Source organism: Vombatus ursinus, unplaced genomic scaffold (assembly GCF_900497805.2).
Source record: "Vombatus ursinus unplaced genomic scaffold, bare-nosed wombat genome assembly UNPS02014807.1, whole genome shotgun sequence".
In the NCBI taxonomy this organism is placed as follows: Eukaryota; Metazoa; Chordata; class Mammalia; order Diprotodontia; family Vombatidae; genus Vombatus; species Vombatus ursinus.
Window position 1 is genome coordinate 63979998 of NW_020954585.1, and position 24689 is coordinate 64004686.

Here is a 24689-nt window from a genome sequence, read left to right on the forward strand (position 1 = left end):
TGTGTGTGTGTGTGTGTGTGTGTGTGTGTGTGTGTGTGTGTGTGTGTGTGTAAATAATTACATCATACTTCAAAGTGCCAAAAATAAAATTTCCTTTTTGTTAGAGAGGAAAAAATCGCTATCATGCGTGAGAAGCATACTGCTTTGATGAAACCCATTGTATTTGCATTGGAACATGTACGGAGCATCACAGCAGCTCCTGCAGAAACCCCTCATGAAAAATGGTTCCAGGACAACTATGGTGATGCACTTGAAAATGCCCTAGAAAAATTGAAGAATCCATCAAATCCTGCAAAGCCAGGAAGCAGCTGGATCGCTTTTAAAGAGGTACTGCCATAAGACTACCTGCAAGGAAGTACAAAAAAAGAAAATTTTTTTTTTTTTTTGGTGAGGCATTTGGGGCTTAAGTGACTTGCCCAGGGTCACACAGCTAGTATCATGTGTCTGAGGCTGGATTTGAACTCAGGTTCTCCTGACTCTAAGGCCAGTGCTTTATCCACTGTGCCACCTAGCTGCCCCTGAATTTTTCTTTAAATATTATGGGTGTTTTGTTTTTTGTTTTTCAAAGTTTCTTGACTTTCCCTCCTTTGGAGTTATGATCAGCTTTGGCAAAAGCTGTGTCATTCATTATAGGTTGTTTGGGTTTGCTTTTTGTTTTGTTTTGATTTGACAAACTGAAGTTTCCTTCATTGATGTTAGAACCTGCAACATAAATTATTATTAAGTGTTCACCCTGTGCTACTTTATATACTGTCCATTATGGTAGATAACCCAAAGATGGTGAGCTAGCCCCACTCTCAATTGATTGTTAAATATAAAGTGCCCAAGCTCAGTATTCTTTGCCTTTTACTAAATTCCGGTCATCTTCTCTTCTGTTACAGGGAAAAAAAATAAAAGGAGAGTGAGTGTTTGATCCTCTGTCCATATAATTAACTTAGTTTCTTTAGTAAATGTATTTAATGTTTATAATAACAAAAAGGCACACAACCTGATAACACTTTATTAGCATAGAAAATAAAACTAATATTGGACTTTTAAATTACTTTTATAAGTTGTGGAAATAATTCAGAATGACTAAATTAGGAAAGATGGTATATTAAAATAAAATGTATTAATATTTATCCGAAGTTTCCACCATGTATTTGTAAGATATGTTTTTAAAAGGAGCAACTTTATAAATTAATTGTGTGAAATAGATTTTGAACCCTAACATTTGCTACTTCTTTTTCCCTTATAATTAAGGGATTTTTTAAAATGTCAGTCGATAATATTTATTTACCTCTTAGAATGGAATCTTGTATGCCAAAGTAAATGTGAATAGGTAAGCATTATACTAATACATTGAACTTTAGGAATTTTTGTTGTTGATTTTTAATTTTAAATATAGGTGATGCTAAGTTTACAGCAGAGAGCACAAAAACGTGCTAGTTACATTCTACGTCTTGAAGAAATTAGTCCTTGGTTGGCTGCTATGACTAACACTGAAATTGCCCTTCCTGGAGAAGTGTCCGCCAGAGATACAGTAACAATTCACAGTGTTGGTGGTACCATCACAATCTTGCCTACTAAAACCAAACCAAAGAAACTTCTCTTTCTAGGTTCAGATGGGAAGAACTACCCTTATCTTTTCAAAGGTAAGATTTTAAATCCTCACCCTCTTCTCCCATTTGAAAAATAAGCTTTTTTTCTTAATAGAGAACAAATCCCTTTACATTTAAAACTAGTGCTTAAAATATGTTGGCTAAAAAAAAGTATATATCTTTTAAAATAAACTTGAGATGCAGTGCCTTACTATTATTAGTTTCTTTTTATATAACTTGCAATGACTTATTATTTAACTGTAAAAATTTAGAACATTGATTATTAGCTAGGACTGACTAATATCAAAAGGAAATGGTAAGGGTTATAGTTTATGGCCCCAGGAAATTAAGATGCTGTCATTACTTGGGTTCTTTTCCCCAAAAGGTTGTAGATGTAGAAATTTTAAAGCATGGTTAATAGTTTGGTTATTTTCAATCACTTCATTCCTTGCACTGGAAGTAGAATTATCCATCAGAGCCATTCTTATTATAACTATGGCTCTGTCTCTGTTGCTAAGAATTAATAAAGATACATAAGGATTATCTGTTGAAAATTTTTACATCCCCTGAGCAACCCAGTATCTCCCTTTTTATTTAGCCAGATATTCTGAATATGCTATATTTTATTTTTAATTGTAGGACTGGAAGATTTGCATCTAGATGAGAGAATTATGCAATTCTTGTCTATTGTGAATACAATGTTTGCTACAATTAATCGTCAAGAGACACCTCGTTTCCATGCTAGACATTATTCTGTGACACCATTAGGAACCAGGTCAGGTCTCATCCAGTGGGTAGATGGAGCCACACCTTTGTTTGGTCTTTACAAACGATGGCAACAACGAGAAGCTGCCTTACAAGCACAGAAGGTAAGTACTTTTATTGTTTTGTGAGCTCAAAATGCATATTTATGTCTATCAAAATACACACACACACACAGATACATATAAGTGCTAGTGACATTTTTTTAAATCATACTTTTTTCTAGTCCAGTAATTTAATAAATGTTTAAGTACTCAATAAGAGTCTGTGTGAGGTGCTGGGAATATACCAGTTGGTAGTATGTGAGAATACATTAGAAAGAATAAAGGTGTAGTTTAATGGAAATGTGATTTTTGGTTAAACTTACCTTAAAATAAAAAAAAAAATGAGACTACTCATTGAATATTGAGTAATATTAAATCATTGGTGATTTGATGTTAAAAATATAAAAAGGAATACAAAGATGTTTATGTATTGGTGTTTTAAATATTGTTTGTTTTGAATATTGTACATTTTGTATTCACTACTCCATGCTGCCAGGAAGATCTCAGTTTAAACTCACTTGACACACAGTTAGCTGTATGAACCTCGGCAAGTCACTTTTCTCTCAGTGCTCTAGGCCAGTAGTGTCAGTCTCAGATAGAAAAGGGGACCACTAGTCTATACATAAGGATCCCTGCAGGCCATACTGACTTAATTTTCATATGTGCTATTATATATCACATTGTTATTTAGTTTGTTAAGTATTTCTTAATTATACTTTTAATGTGGTTCAGCTGCACTTGGCAGTGTGGTGGGCCAACTGTTTCATACCTCTGCTCTAGGCAACACTCTAGGACTATAAATCACAGAGAATGTTCCATTGTATTGGTGGAAGGAGTTTCCTCACTTGGGAGTTCCCAATCCCTATCAATGTTTTCTATTAAATTAAATTCACAGGTTTGATTTGTTGAGAAAAACTTGACAGAAAAGAGTATGAAATTATGGTAAAGATAATTTTTTTTTAAGTAAAAGAGAGGCAAATAGAAATAATTCTGACACTTATGAATTAAAACTGAAAGAAAAAGTAATGGTACATAAATGATATCTCTACTAAAGAAACAGTGCCAGAGTTAAAGGGGATATTGGGTCATAAGGAAGATGATTAAGCTATTTGGTACATCAAAAACTAAACCAGGAGGACTTGGACAGGTAGACAATTTCAATAATGTTGAAAAAATGAATTGGGTTTTTGGCTTTTTGTTTGTTTTTAACAATTCTTTAGTTTAAACTTGTGGTTCTAAAAGCCATTTCTGTTTCCCCTGTAAGTTCTTAGTTTTTAAAAGTGTTGTAAACTGTCAGCTCAGTGATACTAGCTGACATTTTTAAAGTTATATAATGTTTTTTAGATTTTTCTTATTTGGCCATCACTGTAATAATGTGAAGTAGGCTCTATAGGCATTATACACATTTTATAGGTGAAGGAAATCAAAATTTGGAGAGTTTAAGTGATTTGCTCAAAGTCACATAGCGAGAGTTGTAAGATGCAGTTCAAACTCAAGTCTCTTCTGGCCACAGAATCCAGCATTCTTTTGACTATCCCCTGCTGCCTCTCATTTGTCATTTCCTTATTAGTGTTTTTATTTGTAAAAGTATAATGATAAATTTTGATAAAAATGATATTTTAAGTACGTTTAAAAAATTTTTTGGCATTCTGTTTTTTAAAAAATGATTAATGCTTTTTGTTTTTATGTCATATTTCTAATTCCTTTCATATCCAGAGAGCACTTACTTATAACAAAGACTTAAAAGAAAGAAAAAAAGCATTTCAGCAAAGCTAACAGACTTAACAGCTCTGTCTGACAGTACCAACAATTCAAACTTTTGTTGGAAATAAAATTGCAGGGTTTTTTTGTTTGTTTTTTAACAGGCTCAAGATTCTTACCAAACTCCTCAAAATCCTGGAATAGTACCCCGGCCAAGTGAACTTTATTACAGTAAAATTGGACCTGCCTTAAAAGCAGTTGGACTTAGTCTTGATGTTTCTCGTCGTGATTGGCCCCTTAATGTGATGAAGGCTGTGTTAGAAGAGCTAATGGAGGCAACACCACCAAATCTTCTGGCTAAGGAGCTGTGGTCATCTTGTACTACCCCTGATGAATGGTGGAGAGTTACACAGGTATGGTTTGTTTAAAATAAAGCTTAGGGCTTTGATGGTTGAGGGTAACACAATAAAGACCTAAATTTAAAATGCGTAATATTTATATCCCTGATTGTAATCTTAACTAGGGACATAGGAAGAAACACCAAGTAGTTTTAAGTGAGACCCTGGGTGGGGGAGAAGGTAAGCATACCCAAAAAAAAAAATTAGAAATAGGAAGAAAAGTAAACTAGTTAGAAGGGTGGGCCATCTATGAGAGATTGGAGTTGTGGTTTTGATACTGGTTTCAAAGCATTGTTTTCATGTTTAAAAAATAATTGTTAGTGATGTATGAAATCTTTTTTATTTTTAAGTCCTATGCAAGATCTACCGCAGTCATGTCTATGGTTGGATACATAATTGGCCTTGGAGATAGACATCTGGATAATGTTCTTATAGACATGACTACAGGAGAAGTTGTTCACATAGATTATAATGTTTGCTTTGAAAAAGGTAAAATAGAATTGATTTTTGTATATTTATAAAATATAGAATCTTTAAATTTATATTTGAGGAGCCACCTGAAGTGAGTAGGAGGTCTAAAATAAGAACAAAAATATCTTGTTGTTTAGGTAAAAGTCTTAGAGTTCCTGAAAAGGTACCCTTCCGCATGACACACAACATTGAAACAGCCCTGGGTGTGACTGGAGTAGAAGGAGTTTTCAGGCTTTCTTGTGAGCAGGTATGCTTCCTCCTTTTTTTGGGTACACTTTAATAAAGTAAGCAAACATATCTATTATTCTTACCTGCAAAATAAGATTTTCTTTTTGTAAGGAAAGTAACCACAAAACTAATGTAAAATTATTTATTTAAAAGTATTTTATTTATTTAAACAGGTTCTGCACATCATGCGACGTGGAAGAGAGACTTTGCTTACATTACTGGAAGCTTTTGTGTATGATCCCCTGGTGGACTGGACAGCAGGGGGAGAAGCAGGATTTGCTGGAGCTGTCTATGGTGGTGGTGGCCAGCAAGCTGAAAACAAACAAAGTAAAAGAGAAATGGAGAGAGACATTACACGAAGCCTTTTCTCATCCAGAGTAGCTGAAATTAAGGTGAAATAAATATGATAATGTATATCATATACTATATATGTTTGAATATATAGTTAAAAGTATGTCAGTGACTTGAACCACCACTACTACTTAAATATAACTGTTCACCTAAAGGTTCAGTATTGAAATCATATTATATATTACACAGGAATTTTGTTCAGTTGAAGTCTTAGTTAATACTGCTTTTTCTTCTAAAAGCACTATGCTAGTGAATCAAGTCTTTTAATTTACATCAGGTCCCTTGAAAAGAAAAAAAAATCTCCCAGTATTTTGTCAAGGGGCCATGTATTGTATTTACCTTCATTTGTTTAATTATTTACATATCATTTTTCTTCTACTGTCTGATAGTACATTTTGCTTTTTGTATGATTAAGTTAATGATGCTAAACTGTCTGAGTAAAATGGCTGTAAGAAGGCTTTCTAATAAGAATAATTTTTTTTTTTTTAGGTAAACTGGTTTAAGAATAGGGATGAAATGCTGGTTGTGCTTCCCAAGCTAGACAGCAGTTTAGAAGAATATCTGAACTTGCAAGAACAACTGACAGATGTTGAGAAATTACAAGGCAAGCTCCTTGAGGAGATTGAATTCCTGGAAGGAGCTGAAGGAGCTGATCATCCTTCTCACACTCTACAGCACAGGTATAAAAGAATTGTTGAATATTTGTTTATAAGTGTACTTTTTAATGCCCATGTGACTTTGTGCAAGGAAATCATTCTATCTCTCAGTTCTCTCATCTGTAAAATGAAAGAATTGGAATGGATATCCTCAGGTGTTCATTTCAGTTCTAAATTTGTCATCTATGAACCTGTGAATTTTTTTTTTCCATAGTTAGTATAGAGGAAAGACTACTAGAAATACTGCTGGAGAACTTGGGTTCAAATCCCTACTCTGCTACTTATTAGTACCTCAAATGAATTAACTTCTGTGGTCCGTAATTTCCTTAATTATAAAATGAGGAAGTTGGTCTAGATAACGGGGGGCCCCTGAGACCTTTTCATGGGAACCATGAGGTCAAAACTACTTTAATCCTACTAAAACATTATTTGCTTATTAAAATACTCCTCCCTTTTTCAGCTGCATATCTATGTGAGGCTATATTTTCAAATTTGCTTCTACTAAAACAGCACATTGTAGCAGGTTGAATGCAGAAGCAGATTTGAGGATCTAGCTGACTTCTTAAGCTAGATATTGAAGAGATTTGCAAAAAAATTGTAAAAACAATGCCAGTGTAATGATAAATATTCTAATAATTCATCAGTTTTTATATTTAATTTGGCAAATATGAATAGGTGTAACCCACATAAACAAAAACTCTTTGGAGTCTTCAATTTTTAAAAAAGGCCTTCAGACCAGAAAGTTGAGAACTTTTTGTATAGAGGAACATCACAGTAGAAAATCTCAGATCCCTTCCAGCTCTAAGTTTTTGATCCTTTGTTTAATACCAGCCTCATTTTAAATGATTAAAACAACGTAAGCACAAATCACAAAACTTTTTTTAAGTTGTCATCTTTTCAGCAATTGACTCTTATTCATCTAACATTAATTCAGAGGAAATATTTTTTCTTTGATTTCTTTAATTCAGGTACTCTGAACATACACAACTGCAGACTCAGCAAAGAGCTGTTCAGGAAGCAATCCAGGTGAAACTGAATGAATTTGAACAGTGGATAACACATTACCAGGCTGCATTTAATAATTTAGAAGCAACACAACTTGCAAGTCTTCTTCAAGAGATTAGCACACAAATGGACCTTGGTATGCTGCAGTTGTAATATATAAACAGTGTTGTATGACAGTGAAACATTTTCCTTGATGGTCTGCATTATGCTATTTCCTAAGTTACTGCTACAATTTAATTCCATTATATTAAGTTTTGCATTTTGTTTTATAGGTCCTCCAAGCTATGTACCAGCAACTGCTTTTCTTCAGAATGCTGGTCAGGCTCATTTGATCAGCCAGTGTGAACAGCTTGAGGGAGAGGTTGGTGCTCTTCTGCAGCAGAGGCGGTCAGTATTAAGAGGATGTCTTGAGCAGCTGCATCACTATGCAACTGTAGCTCTTCAATACCCAAAAGCGATATTTCAGAAACACCGAATTGAACAGTGGAAAGCTTGGATGGAAGAACTTATCTGTAACACAACAATTGAGCACTGTCAGGAATTATACAGAAAGTAAGTTATAGGCAACAGGGTAAAGTTGAGGGAAGTAAAAATTCTTGGCACATATTCTTAGTAAAAAAAAAAAATCAGTTAATCAAAAAACTTTATAGAAGGTTCACATGGGAAATTTTAAGTCACTTTTCATGGGCTTTTATTGTTCTTGTATTTTTTTATTTTAATTAAAAATAATAAATAGTGCTTTTCATGAGCAATTATAATTATGTCACAGATTCAAATCTGTGTCTTGTGATTGTTTTTTACAGATATGAGATGCAGTATGCTCCCCAACCACCTCCAACAGTATGCCAATTCATAACTGCCACAGAAATGACTCTCCAGCGTTATGCTGCGGATATAAATAGCCGACTTATCAGACAAGTGGAGAGGTTGAAGCAGGAAGCAGTTACTGTGCCAGTCTGTGAAGAACAATTGAAAGAAATTGAACGTTGTATTAAAGTTTTTCTACATGAAAATGGAGAAGAAGGGTCTTTGAGCCTAGCTAGTGTTATTATTTCTGCCCTTTGCACCCTTACAAGGTAAGTTAGATGTTTATAGGACCATGCTCTATGTTGAGACTATTAGATTGTAAACCCTAAAGGGGCAGGAACTAAATTGTGTTTCTTCTTTTTGTTCACAATGTTTTGTACAATATAGGTATTTAATGGTGCTTTGTGCTTTATGAACAGAAATTAGTTTATTTTTTATGTCAGTGCTCAATACATTGGTACCAGGTTGGTTTTATGCCTACTAATTTCATTGTAGTGCCTAATATTTTCAATAATATTACCAGGAAAAGGTCTGAAACACTCCGTCACATTTAATGTGGGCATCAATCAGAATATGTCTTCAGAGCACTCCTAAAGCCTTTTAGCTACCATTTCACCTGTGCTGCTGTAGGTATTGGCTCTGCTAATCTTTCTAGACCACCATGATGAAATTTACAAGGGGTGGGCCAATGACCCTCATAGTTTTTCACTTTTCCATGGTACAGGAGATAACCTGGGCATATATGCTCTCTCAGCCTTTTCACAAGTTCTGAAATCCTTTTATGAACTCATTGGTCCTAAATTAGGAGCCTAAAGGAGGACCTGTGCTGATGTGTTGCCTTTTTAATGGCCTCCTTTTCATTTCCTGAAGGTTGAAAGTTTTGTAGGATTTTTAGATCTGGAATAATTTATCAAAAGACTGACGGTGGAAATTTTGTATCTTTAAAATTGTCTAGATTTGAATAGATTGTCTACTCTAAATGTGACTTCTTCACATAATGCTTCAAATAACTGACTTTTGTGTCTAATATTGATAATTAATTTGTAAAGTCAGTGTACATTTTTTCTCATTATTTAAATATCTCATTTAGGCGTAATCTAATGATGGAAGGTGCTGCATCTAGTGCTGGAGAACAGCTTGTTGATCTCACTTCACGGGATGGAGCCTGGTTCTTAGAAGAACTATGTAGTATGAGCGGAAATGTTACATGTCTTGTTCAGTTATTGAAGCAGTGCCATCTGGTCCCACAGGACTTAGATATTCCTAACCCAATGGAAGCATCTGAGGCAGTTCACTTAGCTAATGGAGTATATACTTCACTTCAGGTAAAAAATTTCTTTATTTTACATCACTCTCATCTATTTTCTTTTCCGTGAATTTATGTTTTGTCGTGTTTTGTTTTTAATTCTTGTTAAGAAAGACTATTTCCTAAACAAAAGCATACTTGCCATTCATATTATTGAGTCAGCCTCATTTAAAAAAAATTTTTAACTTTGCTGTCAAATGAACTTTTTAGAAAAGGATAATTACAATCATTGATATAGAAATAAAACTTGCTTTATATATGCTTTCTCCTTTCATCACACACACACTCTCTCTCTTTCTCCCTCTCTTTCTCTGTCTCTCCCGGTGGGAAAGAGGTACAAGTTATTATCCTTATTTTATAAGAGAAGGTGCGAGAGCAGGGCCTAGAACCCAGGTTTCTGACTCTAAACCCTGTATTATTTCCAATATACCACAGCTGTGGCTATCTGAACTACAGTGAGAGTGAGGATTTTCATAAATCAGTTAAAATTGTGATCTCTTATGTAAATTTTAATCCCATGTTACAATCTGTTTGTGTGTCTAGTGAGAGACATTTTTGTTTACCCTAAGTCATATAAACTTACACTTTAAATATTGAACATATTTCTTAGTTCAAATTTACATAGCACTTTAAAGTTTGTAAAGCCATTTATCTGTATTGTCTCATTTCATCTATTATGTATATCATCCAGAAAATTAATGTAAGAATCCCTATTTAGACATCCATTTATAGTAAAAATTCAAATAAAAATTTTGTAACCATTGCAGTTTGACAATAGAATTTAGAAAGACACTGTTTTAAAGTTTTGATGTTGAAATGAAACCAAGCACTGTGAGTCATTGCCCTAATTAGTAATTACTGTTGCATTATTGTAGAAAACAGGTTTCTCCTTCATTCTCCAGATAGCTAGTGTATTGGTCCCTGAACCTATTTGATCACACCACCTTTGTCAATAAAAAGTTTTTTTAATACCCCTCCCCAAGAAAAAAATGTGTATATCTACTTGTTCATAGATTTTACACACAAAGACATTTTAAAATTATGAGATAAAGATGACATAAATTTTGAAAATATTAAAGTTTTAATGAGAAGATTATAATCGAATATGCTTCTTTATTTTTAAAAACTTTAGTTTAACATTTTGGGGTCCAGCAATTGAAAGATCTAGTTTTAAGTTCAGTTTATTTCTGTACTTGGATTTTTTTGTTGTCAATGCTAAAATAGATACCTCACAAAGATACATAGGTCCAAATGAAAGAAGTACATCATTGTACTTACTAAATCATACTCATTTTTAAATACCATCTACTCCATTATGCAAAGATTTTTGTTGAAATTCAGCTGTTATATTTCTATGTTCTCTGATGTCAAATCAATTCTTGCAAACTCATCAGAAAGTGTTGTATTTTTGTGTTTTTTAACAAATAAGTTCAAAACCCAGTAAACTCTTACCTGGGAAGATTTTTAACAAGTTAAAAAAATTCTTTTTCCACCTTTTTTTTAAGTGTGCAGATAGGAGTTTTTAATTGGTGATGTACTTAACAGTGCTTTTGAGAGACTATCCAGGAGAGGATGCTCATCAGTGTCACATTCTACAGAAATATCTAGAAGAATGAGGATTGAGAAAAGGCCTTCAAACTTGGCAATTAAGAGATCATTGGTAACTTTGAAGAGAGTTTCATTTGTGTGTAGAGTCAGGATAACAAGGAAGTTGAGGATATGAGAAATTGGTGGAATTTTCATTAGAAATGGAGGAATCTGAGATCTTCATTGTAGATCCTAACCCATTTGTGCCTGCTCAGCCTGGGTTCTTCACTCTTTCCCCCTAAAAAAATGAAAAGAGGTTGAGAAGAAGATTCCTCACTTACTGTCTTCCCACTGAGCTATCAGATAATCTGAAGTTCTGAGTGTGGGAGATGGAATTTTGCCCATGCAGCAACCATGGGAGGCCAACAGTCATAGTATAGAGTGGGGAGTATTCAGCTACATGATCAAAGGGGAGAGTTGTAAGATTTTTGAGTTGGAGATAGTCTATTCTGAAGAGGGTGAGCCAAAACTCATTCTCTTATCCTCCATTTGATTATGTACTCCTTGGTATGTCCCCATTTTGGAAAGCACTGAGTTAGTAGGATGTGACTGTTGAAATAATGCAAAAGTATTACTAAATGATGTTTGTTGTATGTTCATAGGAATTGAACTCCAATTTTCGGCAAATAATATTTCCAGAAGCACTTAGATGTTTAATGAAAGGAGAATATACATTAGAAAGTATGCTTCACGATCTGGACACTCTTATTGAACAAACAACTGATGGAGTTCCTTTACAGACATTAGTTGAGTCTCTTCAAGCCTACTTAAGAAATGCAGCCATGGGATTAGAAGAAGAAACACATGCTCATTATATAGATGTTGCAAGGTAAATGACTCTCTAATAATCCCTTCTCTTGTGCTTGAGAGAAAAGGTGGATAGAATAAAAGAATGTTCCTTTTAGCTTTCATTATTGATTTATAAGCATAAAAGTTACCTGGAAGATTTACATTTTATATTATGTATAGGTCCTACTGTTTATAATAAATATATTATGTATTTTATATAGAGATTTAAGAACATTCAAAACCAAATGCAGGATCAGCTGTTGTAGGATTCATCAGAATAAGTAAAACAATTAGTACATTAGAAAATTTATGAGATTTGCTTTAACTTTAAATTTGAGGTGGCAGAACTAAGTATTCCTTGTTCTTGCCATTCATTTTTTTCTCATCCCAATTCAGATATAATAGTCTTAATAATTTTTAATTACCTTGAATGTTTCTGTATTTTTGGAGAGGACCATTTACAGATTTTTGTGTATATATTCATAAGCATATTTGTATTACACATAAAATAAAAATGTGTGTGTGTACACACGTGAATAGTGTGGCATTTTTATGTTGGGGTTTTTGAGACTAGCTCTTTTGAGGCTAATTCATTCATTCCTTGGCATAGTGCCTACAATTTGGGTATCTGCCATCAAGTCACCAATGAAACTGGGCTTTGTTAGAGAGTTGAAAACTGAAAGAAAGAAAAGCACACTCTCAGTTAACAAGTATTAAGTACCATCTAGCCAATTAAGTCTTTTTCTTTCTTTCTTTTATATATCACTTTAATTTCCAGATATGTCCATTCTCATTTCCCTATTTAAAGAGCCATTCATTCTAACAATAACAAAGAATAAAAAATAAAGGTGGGAAGAGGGATCAGGGATTAAGTGCTCTTGAATGTAAAACCCAATACAGCACCCAAGTTTGACAACATGTATGTACAATGTTTCATTCCTGTATTCTGCCATCTCTGCAAAAAGGAAGGGGGAGGGTGAATTTTCTCATCTCAGAGATCAGTCTGTGTCATAATAATTGGACAGCAGACTTAAAATCCTCAGAACTAAACCAGTTCTTATTTCCTTCAATCCCCTTGGAAGACATTGAAGTTCTGAAGGAACACTTGTTTCTTCTCCCTCTATTGAATTGTTAGTACTACATCATCATACATCCTCTTCCAAATTGCTCTTACGTTTGTATTTCAGATTTCTTGCTCAGCTTTGGTCTTTTCATCTGAAATACTTAAAAGTTCTGTATTCCATTAAAAGCCCCCCCCCCTTTTTTTTCCTTGTAGAATTCCACTCACCTTGATAAGTTAAATTATTTTTATATTGTAAATGCCTATCTGTTGCCTTTTGGAATGTCGTATTCCATTTTCTCTTAATATAGTAGAAACTTTCATGTCTTACATTGTTCTGATTTTGGTGTCTTAGTACTTGGGGCACTTTATGCTTGCAGTGTTTTTTGTTTGTTTTGTTTTTTCCTTTGATGTGAGAGTTCTGGATTTGGGCTATGATATTTATTCCTGAAACTTCCTTTTGAGGTTTCTTTCTGGTGATGATAAATAGATCTTTTTTTTTTTTTCCCACTCCACTTTGTCCTCTGGTTCTAATTGATCTAGGATGTTGCTTCTTTTCTTCTAGGTATTCAGATAGTCCTTGTAGAAAGTCCATTTTTTTTTCCCCTTTGAACCTCTGCTTGCACTTGTTGTAGAGTTCCTTTCTTTTCCTGGGCTGAATTTTATGGATCTCTACATTTGTCCTATTTTATACTGGCCGGTGTTTTCTTTGACTTACCCATGTCTTCAGTTTTAGTTCCTGAATTAGGGTTTTGTGCCAGGGCCAGGCTGTACCCCTTGTTGTACTTTTTTGGGTGTGGAGTTCAGCCACCGAGATCTTTAAGTTTCAGAGTGCTGGATTTTCTCTAACCATCTCAGTACATGGGACCTTATAGTCCCTGAGTCAGGAGAATCTTGGTCTGAACGTGACCGCTGCCATTCCCAAGTTCCCATTTTAGAGCTTTCTTCTCCCCCTGGGGCTTTTTTGAGGTAGCTCTCTGCCTTTGTTGCCTCCAAACACAGAACCTTGCAGGCTGTTCGTGTTCTTGGCAGTTCTGGGAGTCTGTTCTATACTAGCAGGCTCCCTTTTCTATTGCCCTTAGGCTTGTGCTTTCCTTCTTTTGCAGTTTTGGGATGAAAGAAGTCAGTCTAAATTGCTTGATCATTATGCAATCTGGTGCAAATTGCAGGGTTTTATTAGAATAGATATGTCTGATATGGGTAATTTCCCTCCCCATTCAGGCAGCTGTCTTGGCCACACATGGATCTTATATGTGTGGATGGGAGGAATGGAGGGTGGGGAGAAAGAATAAAAAACCCTAAAAGTATTGTATACTATTTTTTAAAATGTTTTTAACTTTAATATTCAAGTTACACATCCATTTTTAGCTTACTGTCATATATGGTTTTCTTTCAAATTCTTGTGACATAGAGATTTCTTTCACCAAGTAATTTATGTTCTTGAGTTTATTGAACATTTGGTTATTGAGTTTGTTTCTGATTCTTTTCCTGTCCAGTCAGTTGCACTGATCTAATTTTCAGTTTTTTTAAACCAGCACCAAATTGTTTACTGCTTTATAGTATAATTTCTTCTTAATTCGTATTGCTTTTTCCATTATTCCTTTTGAAATTCTATATCTTTTGTGTACAGCTCTTGTTCTGAGTTTCAGAGCAATCCTCTAATGCTAGCATTGATTGTTTTGTATCTTGCTTGAATTACCAGAGGAAAAGGATATTATTTCTTTTCTACTCATCTTAAAGGTAACTTTAGGCCTCCCTGCCCTAATAACTTTTTAATATCAAAAAAAAACCGAAGTAAATTGCAATTTTTCCCACTAGCTTTAGCTGGAAGAAGAAAAGATTTGATTTGCCCTCAAATTCATGCTTATTAAATCTGATCCTGGTCTCTCATACAAGAATAAACTGGTAAATTTAGGGTAAAATTGAACTTCAAGATCTCGAACAGAAGTCTGTCAACCAAGTAGCATGTATGAAAGACATTCACTGATTAGAGCAATAATTAATTTTTAAACAGAGGTGCCCTCTCCTTTTTTTTCCCCCCCTCACCACTCTCCCAAAATAACCCCATATACATTACATGTACCATATTAAGTGGCAGAAATGTTTTTTTTTTAATGTTGACAGTTTACTGATACATATCATTTGCATACATATCATAATAGGTGATTTTTTTTCATGTGCCTTGCACATAACAAGGTCTCAGTAAATCATTCTAAAATACATTGAGTACAGCAATTTACAACTCCTCAATTAGGAATTTTAGGCTTAAAAAAGGCTTTTTTTAGGTTCTTTTAAAATAGTATCATTTACTTCATTAGCTTTGCTTTCTGTGCAAAGGATTTTTCAAATCAGTAGTTAGCAATCACTTGAGAAATAGATAGCTATACTACATGAAAGGTAGTCTGGAGGAAGTAGATTCCTTCTCACTAATAGTTTGTCCATAAAGGCAAGATGACTAATAATTAGACTGTTTATTTAGGTACAGGCTGAACTGGGTATCCTCTAAGGTCCCTTCAGACTTTTGTTTTAGTAAAACTCAAGGCAGTTGGCATACTCCACTCCTATTTTATCAATGCAGTCAGTTAGTGAGATAGCAGAATCCAGCCTGTCTTTTTTTGTCCCAAAAAATCATTATCCATAGACCAAAATCTTACACGAAAAAACCAAAATAAAGTCAAAATGGGTACACAATTTAGATATAAAAGCTGATACTATAAGCAGACTGGGAGAGCAAAGAATAGTTTGACTGTCAAATTTATGGAGAAGAAAAGAATTTATGGCCAAACGAGATAGAGAACATTATGAAATGTAAAATGGATAATTTTGATTACATTAAATTGAAAAGGTTTGCATAAACAAATCCAATGTAACCAAGATTAGGAGGGAAGTAGAAAACTGGGAAAGAATTTTTACAACCAGTGTCTCTCATAAGGGACTCATTTCTAAAATATATAGAGAACTAAGTCAAATTTATAAGAATACAAGTCATTCCCCAATTGATAAGTGGTCAAAGGATATGAACAGGCAATTTTCAGATGAAGAAATTAAATCTATTTATATATATATATATAATATTAAATATATATTAAATATTAAATACATATTAAATATATTATTATATATAATATATTTAAATTATATAAATATATATTTATATAAATCTATATGAAAAAATGCTGTAAATCACTATTGATAGAGAAATGCAAATCAAAACAACTCTGAGGTACCACATCACACCTATCAGATTGGCTAACATGACAAAACAGGAAAATGATAAATGTTGGAGAAGATGTGGGAAAATTGGAACATTAATGCATTGTTGGTGGAGCTGTGAACTGATCCAGCCATTCTGGAGAGCAATTTAAGGGCTATAAAAATATGCATACCCTTTGACCCAGCAGTAGCACTTCTAGGGCTGTATCCTGAAGAGATCATAAAAATGGGAAAAGGACCCACATGTATAACAATATTTATAGCAGCTCTTTCTGTGGTGGCAAAGAATTGGAAACAGAGAGGATGCCCATCAATTGGGGAATGACTGAACAGGTTGTGGTAGATGAATGTAATGGGGTACTATTGTGCTATAAGAAATGATGAACTAAGGGGCAGCTAGGTGGCACAGTGGATAGAGCACCAGCCCTGAAGTCAGGAGGGCCTGAGTTCAAATGCGGCCTCAGACCAAACACTTGACACGTCCTAGCTGTGTGACCCTGGGCAAATCACTTAACCCCAATTGCCTAAAAACAAAAAAAAAGAAAAGAAAAGAAATGATGAACTAATGGACTTTAGAAAAACCTGGAAAGACGTGTATGGACTGATGCTGAGTGAAGTGAGCAGAACCAGGAGAATGTTATACACAGTAACAGTCACATTGTGTGATGACTAACTGATAAATTTAGCTCTTCTCAGCAATGCAGGGGTCTAAGACATCTCCAAAAGTCTCATGATGGAAAATGCTATCCACATCCAAAGAGAGAACTATGGAGTTGGAATACAAATCAAAGCATACTGTTCGCGCTTTTTTTTTCTTCTGTTTTGATTTGTTTCTTCTTTCTTGTGGTTCCTTCTGTTGGTTCTAATTCTTCTTTACAACATGATTAATGTGAAAATGTGTTTAATAGGAATGTATATGTAGAGCCTATATCAGATTGAATGCCATCTTGGGGAGGAAGATGGGGAGGGAGAGAGAGAAAAGTTAAAACTCAAAAGCTTATAGAAGTGGTTGTTGAAAACTAAAAATAAGTTAATTTTTTAAAAATCATTATTAAACAAGCATTTAGTAAGCACCTAATATGTGCCAGGAGCTGTTAGGTATTGAGGATATAAAGACAAAGACAAAGCAATCTATCATTCTACATTCTATCCTGTGTATACTTAGAGTCAGGTTATATGGTTTCTTTTCTAATTGTTGAGGTATAGGTGAAGTAAGTCCTTTGATGAAATTTAATAAATTTCTGCTTTGGTTAACAGTAAAGGTCCTTGAGCTGTTTTAATTTCCCATTCTTTTAATCAGGATACTGCATTCTCAGTATGGTGAATTGATTCAACCAAGAAATGGTTCAGTTGATGAAACTCCCAAAATGTCAGCTGGTCAGATGCTTTTAGTTGCTTTTGATGGAATGTTTGCCCAAGTTGAAACTGCTTTTGGCTTATTAATTGAAAAGGTAAGTGTTAACTTTATTTTAGGAATTAAATATATGCAGCAAATATTTGAGTGAATGGATGTGGGGAAAATGGAATGAAATATATATGTATTTTTTTTAATTGACAGCTAAATAAGATGGAAATACCTGTAGCTTGGCGTAAGATAGACATTATAAGGGAAGCCAGGAGTACCCAAGTTAATTTTTTTGATGACGATAATCACCGGCAAGTGCTAGAAGAAATTTTCTTTTTAAAACGATTGCAGACAATTAAAGAATTCTTCAGACTCTGTGGTACTTTTTCAAAAACATTGTCAGGTAAGTGTTTCATATTTGCAAAATATTGTTGAACTTGGTTGAGTCCTAAATTACCCCTTTCTGTTGTAGGTATGTGGGTTTGTTTTTGGTTTGGGTTTTTTGTGAAGTTTCATTTAGTATTTTATATGACCTGCCATCTGTTTTTTTTTTCTTTTTCTTTTATTTATTTATTTTGGACACTGTTTTATCTTTGACATCCAACTTTCTTAAATTCAGTAGAATATTTTTCTTTTTTAGGGTCAAGTTCACTTGAAGACCAGAATACTGTAAATGGACCTGTACAGATTGTCAATGTAAAAACACTTTTTAGAAACTCTTGTTTTAGTGAGGACCAAATGGCAAAGCCAATAAAGGCATTTACAGCAGACTTTGTGAGACAGTTATTAATTGGACTCCCAAATCAGGCCTTGGGTCTTACTCTTTGCAGTTTCATCAGTGCTTTAGGAGTAGATATAATTGCTCAAGTAGAAGCAAAAGACTTTGGCGCTGAAAGCAAAGTTTCAGTTGACGATTTGTGTAAGAAAGCAGTGGAACATAACATACAAATTGGAAAGTTTTCTCAGCTGGTCATGAACAGGGCAACAGTACTAGCCAGTTCATATGACACTGCTTGGAAGAAACATGACTTGGTTCGAAGACTAGAAACCAGTATTTCATCTTGTAAGACAAGCCTCCAAAGAGTACAGCTGCATATTGCCATGTTTCAGGTAAATCACATTAGATTTTAAAGGTTCACATAAACTTCTGTCCCTGGTAGTTTGGACTGATTTTCTCAAAATAAGTGGCACAAAATTTAAGCCAACAGTTCAAAAGAAAGAAACCTATCAAAGATTCTGCCTTATCCTCAGTTTGCTTCTTTAGAGATTTGTGCACCTAAGATATATTGTATCATTTCACCCAGTACATCATACATGCTTATGCTGCCATGAATATTTTTAAACAGTTTTTACAAGGATTGCCAATTAATTTTAAATTCCTTTTTTTCCCTTCCCTGAAATAGTGGCAGCATGAAGATCTCCTTATTAGTCGACCACAAGCCATGTCAGTTACACCTCCACCCCGTTCTGCTATTTTAACCAGTATGAAAAAGAAACTCCATACACTGAGTCAGATTGAAACTTCAATTGCAGCAGTGCAGGTATGTTGTGCCAACCTTCATGTTTTTTCTTCAGGGTATCTAAACATAGTAATTTCATCCATGATTAAATGAGTAGATGTCTGTGTTGAATTCTATCAGCAAGTATATCCCATTTATTAAGTAAGTGTAACAGATAATTATATTTTCCATTGTATTGTTGAACTATCTTCATATGTAAATTTTGAGCATGGGAGAGAACCAGATTGTGAATTCTATAAATTGCTATCTTTAAATGGAATCCTTGTGATCTGAAAGACTTCATGTATATTGCGAAGTGTGAAATTGCTAGAACAAAATTGTTTTTAATGAAATTTTCTTTGAACTCTAAGCCTTTGTTTTGTGTGGTTTATTTTCAAATTATACATGAGGTTTGGGCACTTATTTCCTGAGTTTTACAGATAAGGAAATTGAGAGTGGTTAACTCACTATTTTTAAATAGGAATTTTAATGCTGTGGTTTAAGAGTGAATAAAATACTATCTTCTGAGCTGATGCATAACTATACTGCTTCCTTCACTGTTTTTTTCAGTAATACCATCTTTCCTCAGTTTTTGCATATTTGCAACCATTTGAGACTATCTTTTATTCTTCCTCTCCCTTGCTTCTCATATCTAATTAATCACCATATCCTATTGATTTTTCTTTTGAAATATCTCTTGCATCTTTTCCCACTACCACTACTACTCTACTGTAGGTCCTCATTACCACCCACTTAGACTATTGGCAGTATTCTCTTATGAAGTCTTCTTGATTATGTTCTTTTCCTCCCTTCTCAAATCTACCATTCATTCTCCTATCAGAATCATAATTCTTATGTATGTATCTAGTTATGTTACTTATGTATTACAGTAATCTTTGCCTGTCACTTCCTCATACTGCCTTCCTGAAAGGCCATGGACTCTTCCTGTGGACCAGGGGCTCTTAACCTCTTTTGTGCTGTGCATCCCTTTGGCAGTTTGGCAAAGTCTGTAGACCCCTTCTCAGAATAATGTTTTTAATTTTTAAATGCATTAAATAAAATATGTAAGAATACAAAGAAAACCATTATATTGACACAATTATCAGAAATATTTTGGTGAATGTACTTGAGAGTTCATAGACTGGTTAGGACTCTCAATCTAGACTTTGTATCATCCTAAGCACCTAGCACAGTATTCCACAGAGAGGTACATGATAAATGTTTGTTGATAAATAAATCTTGTTTTGAACATTCTGTATGGTGCCCAGTATTGGCACTATTGGGATTGTATAGTTGTATTGGTATTTTTAAAAGAAGCTACTTTTTTTTTTTTAAATTTCCAGGAGAAACTAGCAGCACTTGAAGCAAGTATTGAACAGCGTTTGAAATGGGCAGGTGGGGCCAATCCTGCATTGGCCCCAGTCTTGCAAGATTTTGAAGCAACGATTGCTGAAAGAAGGAATCTTGTCCTTAAAGAAAGCCAAAGAGCAAGTCAGGTATGTTGAATTGCATTTTGTTTGTATTCTACTGTGATATTGGAGAAGCTTTATATTTGATATGTAACACAAAAGTCCTTTTGGGTTATTATCCTGTTCTTCCCCTGTCATGTGCCCATCTCCCCTAGTCATCTGAAATTGGAGCTAGTAGGTTGTAGTAATACACTTCCTTAACAGTGAAGTATAGTCTGCAACCTGCTGATAAGTCAGTAGATTATAGCCATTCTCCTAAGGCTCTTATTAGAGGTAAGTACAATTTTAATTAATCCTTTATCAGGTTACAACCAGTAATCGGAAACATAATGCAAACTTTTGCAATATTGGGAGTATTCTTTCTCTCTAGTATAGCCATCTTATTTGTATCACACTATACTGACAGCACCCCAGTCAGCAAGCATTAATTAAGCATCTGCTTTGTGCCAGGCACTATATTAAGTATTGGGATGCAGAGAAAGGCCAAAAAAAACCCAAAATAAGATATATACAGGATAAAAATAGGTAATTTCAGAGGGAATGTACTAAGATGTTTACTCTCTGCTTTTTTTGTTTTGCTTTATTTCATAGATCATTCCATATTATTTACATTTCTCATATTTGAAAGTCTTAATTTTATTAGTAGGCTTACATCGATAAGCCACAGTTTGACTGTTTTCCAACTGTTAGATATTTAAATTGCTATTAAACATCTTTGATCGAAGAACTTTTTTTCTTCTTTATAAACGAAGAGTCTGTTTCTAAATATTGAGTCAAAGAGTATGATTTTTAAAAATAACTCTTGCAGTGTCTTGCCAAATTGTTCAGCAAAAATTAACCTCTAACATGAGTGTTCATTTTTGTCTGAAATCCCTACCATCTTTGATTTTTGACTTTTTTTTTTATCAGTCTCTGTCAGTGTTGTATGAGTAAGGGTAGTACTTCAGCATTTTTAAAATTTATATTCCTTTGATTATTAGGTACTTTGAGTGTTTTTTAATGACTTTTATTTGTATCTTCTTTTAGAAACTAAATGCCCCATTTAAATCAGTTTCACATTTATTTTTTTCTATTCCATTTGTGGCCTGAATTTTCCCTAAATTTGCTGGTTCTCTCTCTTACCTTGAGTAAACTGCTCAATTCTACAGAATGTTTTTTTTATGTAATTAAAGCTGTTTACTTTGTTTCTTACTATAATTTATTTGAATTTGTTCAATAGATGAAAATGTATCTCCTTTCCATAGGTGAGATAGATTCCATTTTCTTCTAATTTTCTTTCTGATTCTGGTATTTGATTCATTTTAAATTTTTGTCTACTATATGTAATCCAGTATTTTAGCAGTATATATGAAATAAATCCTTTTCCCCAGTTTTTATTTACTGTAGGATTATCAAATGCTTATCTTCATAGATTTCTTCTTTAAGTTTTATTTTTAAATTCTTTATTTTTAAAACTTTTTTTTAACAGTTTTTGGTGCAAACACCAAATAAAATGAGCATTTCCATGTACAGAGTAGAATAGAAAAAGGATAGTGCATGAAATTGTAGCTCTGTTACATATAGTTTTTTTGGTTCAATTTATGGAATCTCTGCTCTTCCATTGTGTGCATATTTTTGCACTCAAACGCACTTTCTTCTATTTTATATAGTACCAGGTAATTTTGATGGTTTTGGCTATATATAATACAATTTAAGTCAAGAAGGGTCAAATCCACCTTTCAGCTCAATGTTCCTCTTACTATTCTTTGCTAAACAGCAGGCAAAACTGTTTAATTTTTTAACTGTTTAACAGTTTAATATAAAGGCAGAAATTTTGTTTGATGGTAAATTATAGCTATGTAAATAGCAACCTGCATAGAAAATGTCTACACTTAAAGCAAACAAGGGGCCCTTCCGCCTGCTACACTTTAACTTTTGTGGGCATTTGGAGAAGTAAACATCATCTCTTCCCTAATTGGCTTTAAAATCCAGTTTTGTCTGACAGGGATTTCATGAACCAAACTGCCCCAGCTAGCATTTGGATGAAGGAGGTCATAGTGGTGGACTATGAATTGAAGAAGACAAGGTTAAGCAAAAGTATTAGAGCATTAAAAATGGAAATAGAAGATTATGTGATTAATGGAAGATCTGAATTCATATTACCTTGAAGCAAGGTGCTTCCTCTCTCTGGCCTCAGTGTGCTCATTTATAAAACAAAGGGTTTGGACTAGATGACCTTTAGGGACCCTTTCTACTCCTAAATCTATGATTTTGTGAATTTTTGCTCTAAGAAATGACCTTTCATTTCAAAAGATTATTTACAACCACTAAAAATTTTTACAAAAACCTATCAGGTATAAAGTATTTAACGCCTTTGAACTTATTTGGAATGATCACCAATTCTAAATTTTCCTGTTTAATGGGAATGTTAAAGAAATAGGAGATGAACTGGTAGTTATTGACTGGAATACTTCTCTCAGTTTTGTTCAGTTGTTTTCAGTGGTGTCCACTGTTGTGTAACCCCATTTGGAGTTTTCTTGGCAAAGATATTGGAGTGGTTTGCCATTTCCTTTTCCAGCTCTTTTTACAGATGAAGAAATTGAGGCAGTCGAGGTTAAGTGACTTGCCCAGAGTCACACAGCTACGAAGTATCTGAGGCCAGATTTGAATTCAGGTCATCTTGACTCCAGGCCTGGTGCTCTATCTACTATGCCACCTAGCTGCCCATACTTCTCTCAATAGCTTCTACCTACATAGCTAAATATGTCTGTGGTATTTCTCCTTTAGAAGTGAGATTCTTTTAAAAAGTGAAATTGAGACTAACTTTTTGGGTAATTCAGATTTCTGTTTATAATCTTGTTAATTTATTTATATTCACTTATATTCACTCTTTTCCTTCATAGGTAACTTTCCTCTGCAGCAATATTATTCATTTTGAAAGTTTAAGAACTAGAACTGCAGAAGCCTTAAACCTGGATGCTTCATTATTTGAACTTATCAAACGCTGTCAGCAAATGTGTTCATTTGCATCACAGTTTAACAGTTCGGTTTCTGAGTTAGAACTTCGTTTACTACAAAGAGTGGTAAGTGTTGAATTTTAAGAAAGAAAAAATGAATTCTTTAAAACTATGTTCCCAAGTTAATTGACTAATTGTTGTAGTCACAAGTTTTGCTATTTCCCATTAGACCTGTTCTAAATTATGTATTCCTTTACATATTTTTTTTTTAATACAGCAAGTGGTAAATTTGAATATTACAAAGTCTGGCAGTAAGTAATAGGTACAGTGCTGAAATTTGGGCATTCTTTTAGTGGGCTACCTAATGTGTAATTAGATAGTCATAATCTGTGGTAGCATTTGGACAGTGTAACCAACATAGTTCAGTTAGACAGTTGTTAAAATTGTGTTTTAATTATGATGGTCAAAGACATTTTTATTTCAATTGATTCTTAAAAGAATTTTTTTTTTTTTTTTTAGGGTACTAATCTTGAACATGCTATTGGCAGCTCTGAGTGGCTTTTGTCAGCACACAAACAACTGAGTCAGGACATGTCTACTCAGAGGGTAGTTCAGACAGAGAAAGAACAACAGATAGAAACTGTCTGTGAAGCAATTCAGAACCTGGTTGATAACATTAAGACAGTCCTCACTGGTCACAACAGGCAACTTGGAGATGTCAAGCATCTGCTAAAAGCAATGGCCAAGGTAAGACTGAAGACATGATATTGGAGTTTTATGGTTTTTAAACAAAACCTATTCTGTATTTTAAATAAGCTTAAGTAAACCTCATTGCAGAGACATTTCTTTTCACATGAAGTGTTAAACTCACTATTTTTGAAGACTTTAAGGCTTAATATTTTTTTTTCTCCTTTTGTGGCATGGAAGAATACTATAATACTAAGAAAGTAAGTACCATAGAACAGATTCTAAAGACTCATAGGGTCAGAAAGATTAGAGATGATCCAGTTTAACTCTTCCATTCATCAGCTATTTATTTTTCTCGCACCTCATAGGTGCAAGAAACCCCTGCTCTTATGGGCACTCTCATGGGTCAAATCTAGCCTGCCTGTTTTTGAATAGCCAGTGAACTAAGGATGATTTTTGCATTTTTTAAAATGCAGCTTTTTTGGATTTGGGCCCAGACTTGGCCTAGGAACTGTAATTTCTTGACCCTTGCTCTCGTAAAATGAGGAAATCAAATCCTGGAGAAGTTATGACTTCCCCATTTATTAACCTAGGTCACACAGCTAATGACAGACACAGAACTAGAAACATTTGGGGAAAATTTATTTAGAAAAATTTATTCTTCCATTTAGGATATTATCCACATTCAGAAAGAGAACTGATGAACTCTGAGTGCAGATTGAAGTTTTTTTCTCATTTTGTTTTTTTCTTGTCTTTTTTTAGGGGGGCATGGGGTGGGAAAGAGGCAGCATGATA

The 24689-nt window shown here is 34.0% G+C and overlaps 1 protein-coding gene across 3 annotated transcripts in view; it reads left to right on the top strand.

The window, feature by feature from the left end:
• The window catches only part of LOC114052505 (serine/threonine-protein kinase SMG1), a 120517-nt gene that overhangs the window by 89321 nt on the left and 6507 nt on the right, over positions 1-24689 (top strand). For all 3 annotated transcript variants that reach the window (XM_027875163.1, XM_027875162.1, XM_027875164.1), the window contains 20 exons: positions 105-327; positions 1388-1634; positions 2220-2449; positions 4252-4500; positions 4836-4974; positions 5094-5203; positions 5358-5576; positions 6025-6215; positions 7160-7332; positions 7469-7748; positions 8000-8272; positions 9094-9328; positions 11499-11725; positions 17259-17409; positions 17517-17706; positions 17944-18413; positions 18707-18844; positions 20146-20298; positions 23154-23333; positions 23727-23954. In XM_027875163.1, coding sequence (XP_027730964.1) covers positions 105-327; positions 1388-1634; positions 2220-2449; positions 4252-4500; positions 4836-4974; positions 5094-5203; positions 5358-5576; positions 6025-6215; positions 7160-7332; positions 7469-7748; positions 8000-8272; positions 9094-9328; positions 11499-11725; positions 17259-17409; positions 17517-17706; positions 17944-18413; positions 18707-18844; positions 20146-20298; positions 23154-23333; positions 23727-23954 — 4306 coding nt within the window. The remainder of the gene's footprint in view (positions 1-104; positions 328-1387; positions 1635-2219; positions 2450-4251; positions 4501-4835; positions 4975-5093; positions 5204-5357; positions 5577-6024; positions 6216-7159; positions 7333-7468; positions 7749-7999; positions 8273-9093; positions 9329-11498; positions 11726-17258; positions 17410-17516; positions 17707-17943; positions 18414-18706; positions 18845-20145; positions 20299-23153; positions 23334-23726; positions 23955-24689) is intronic.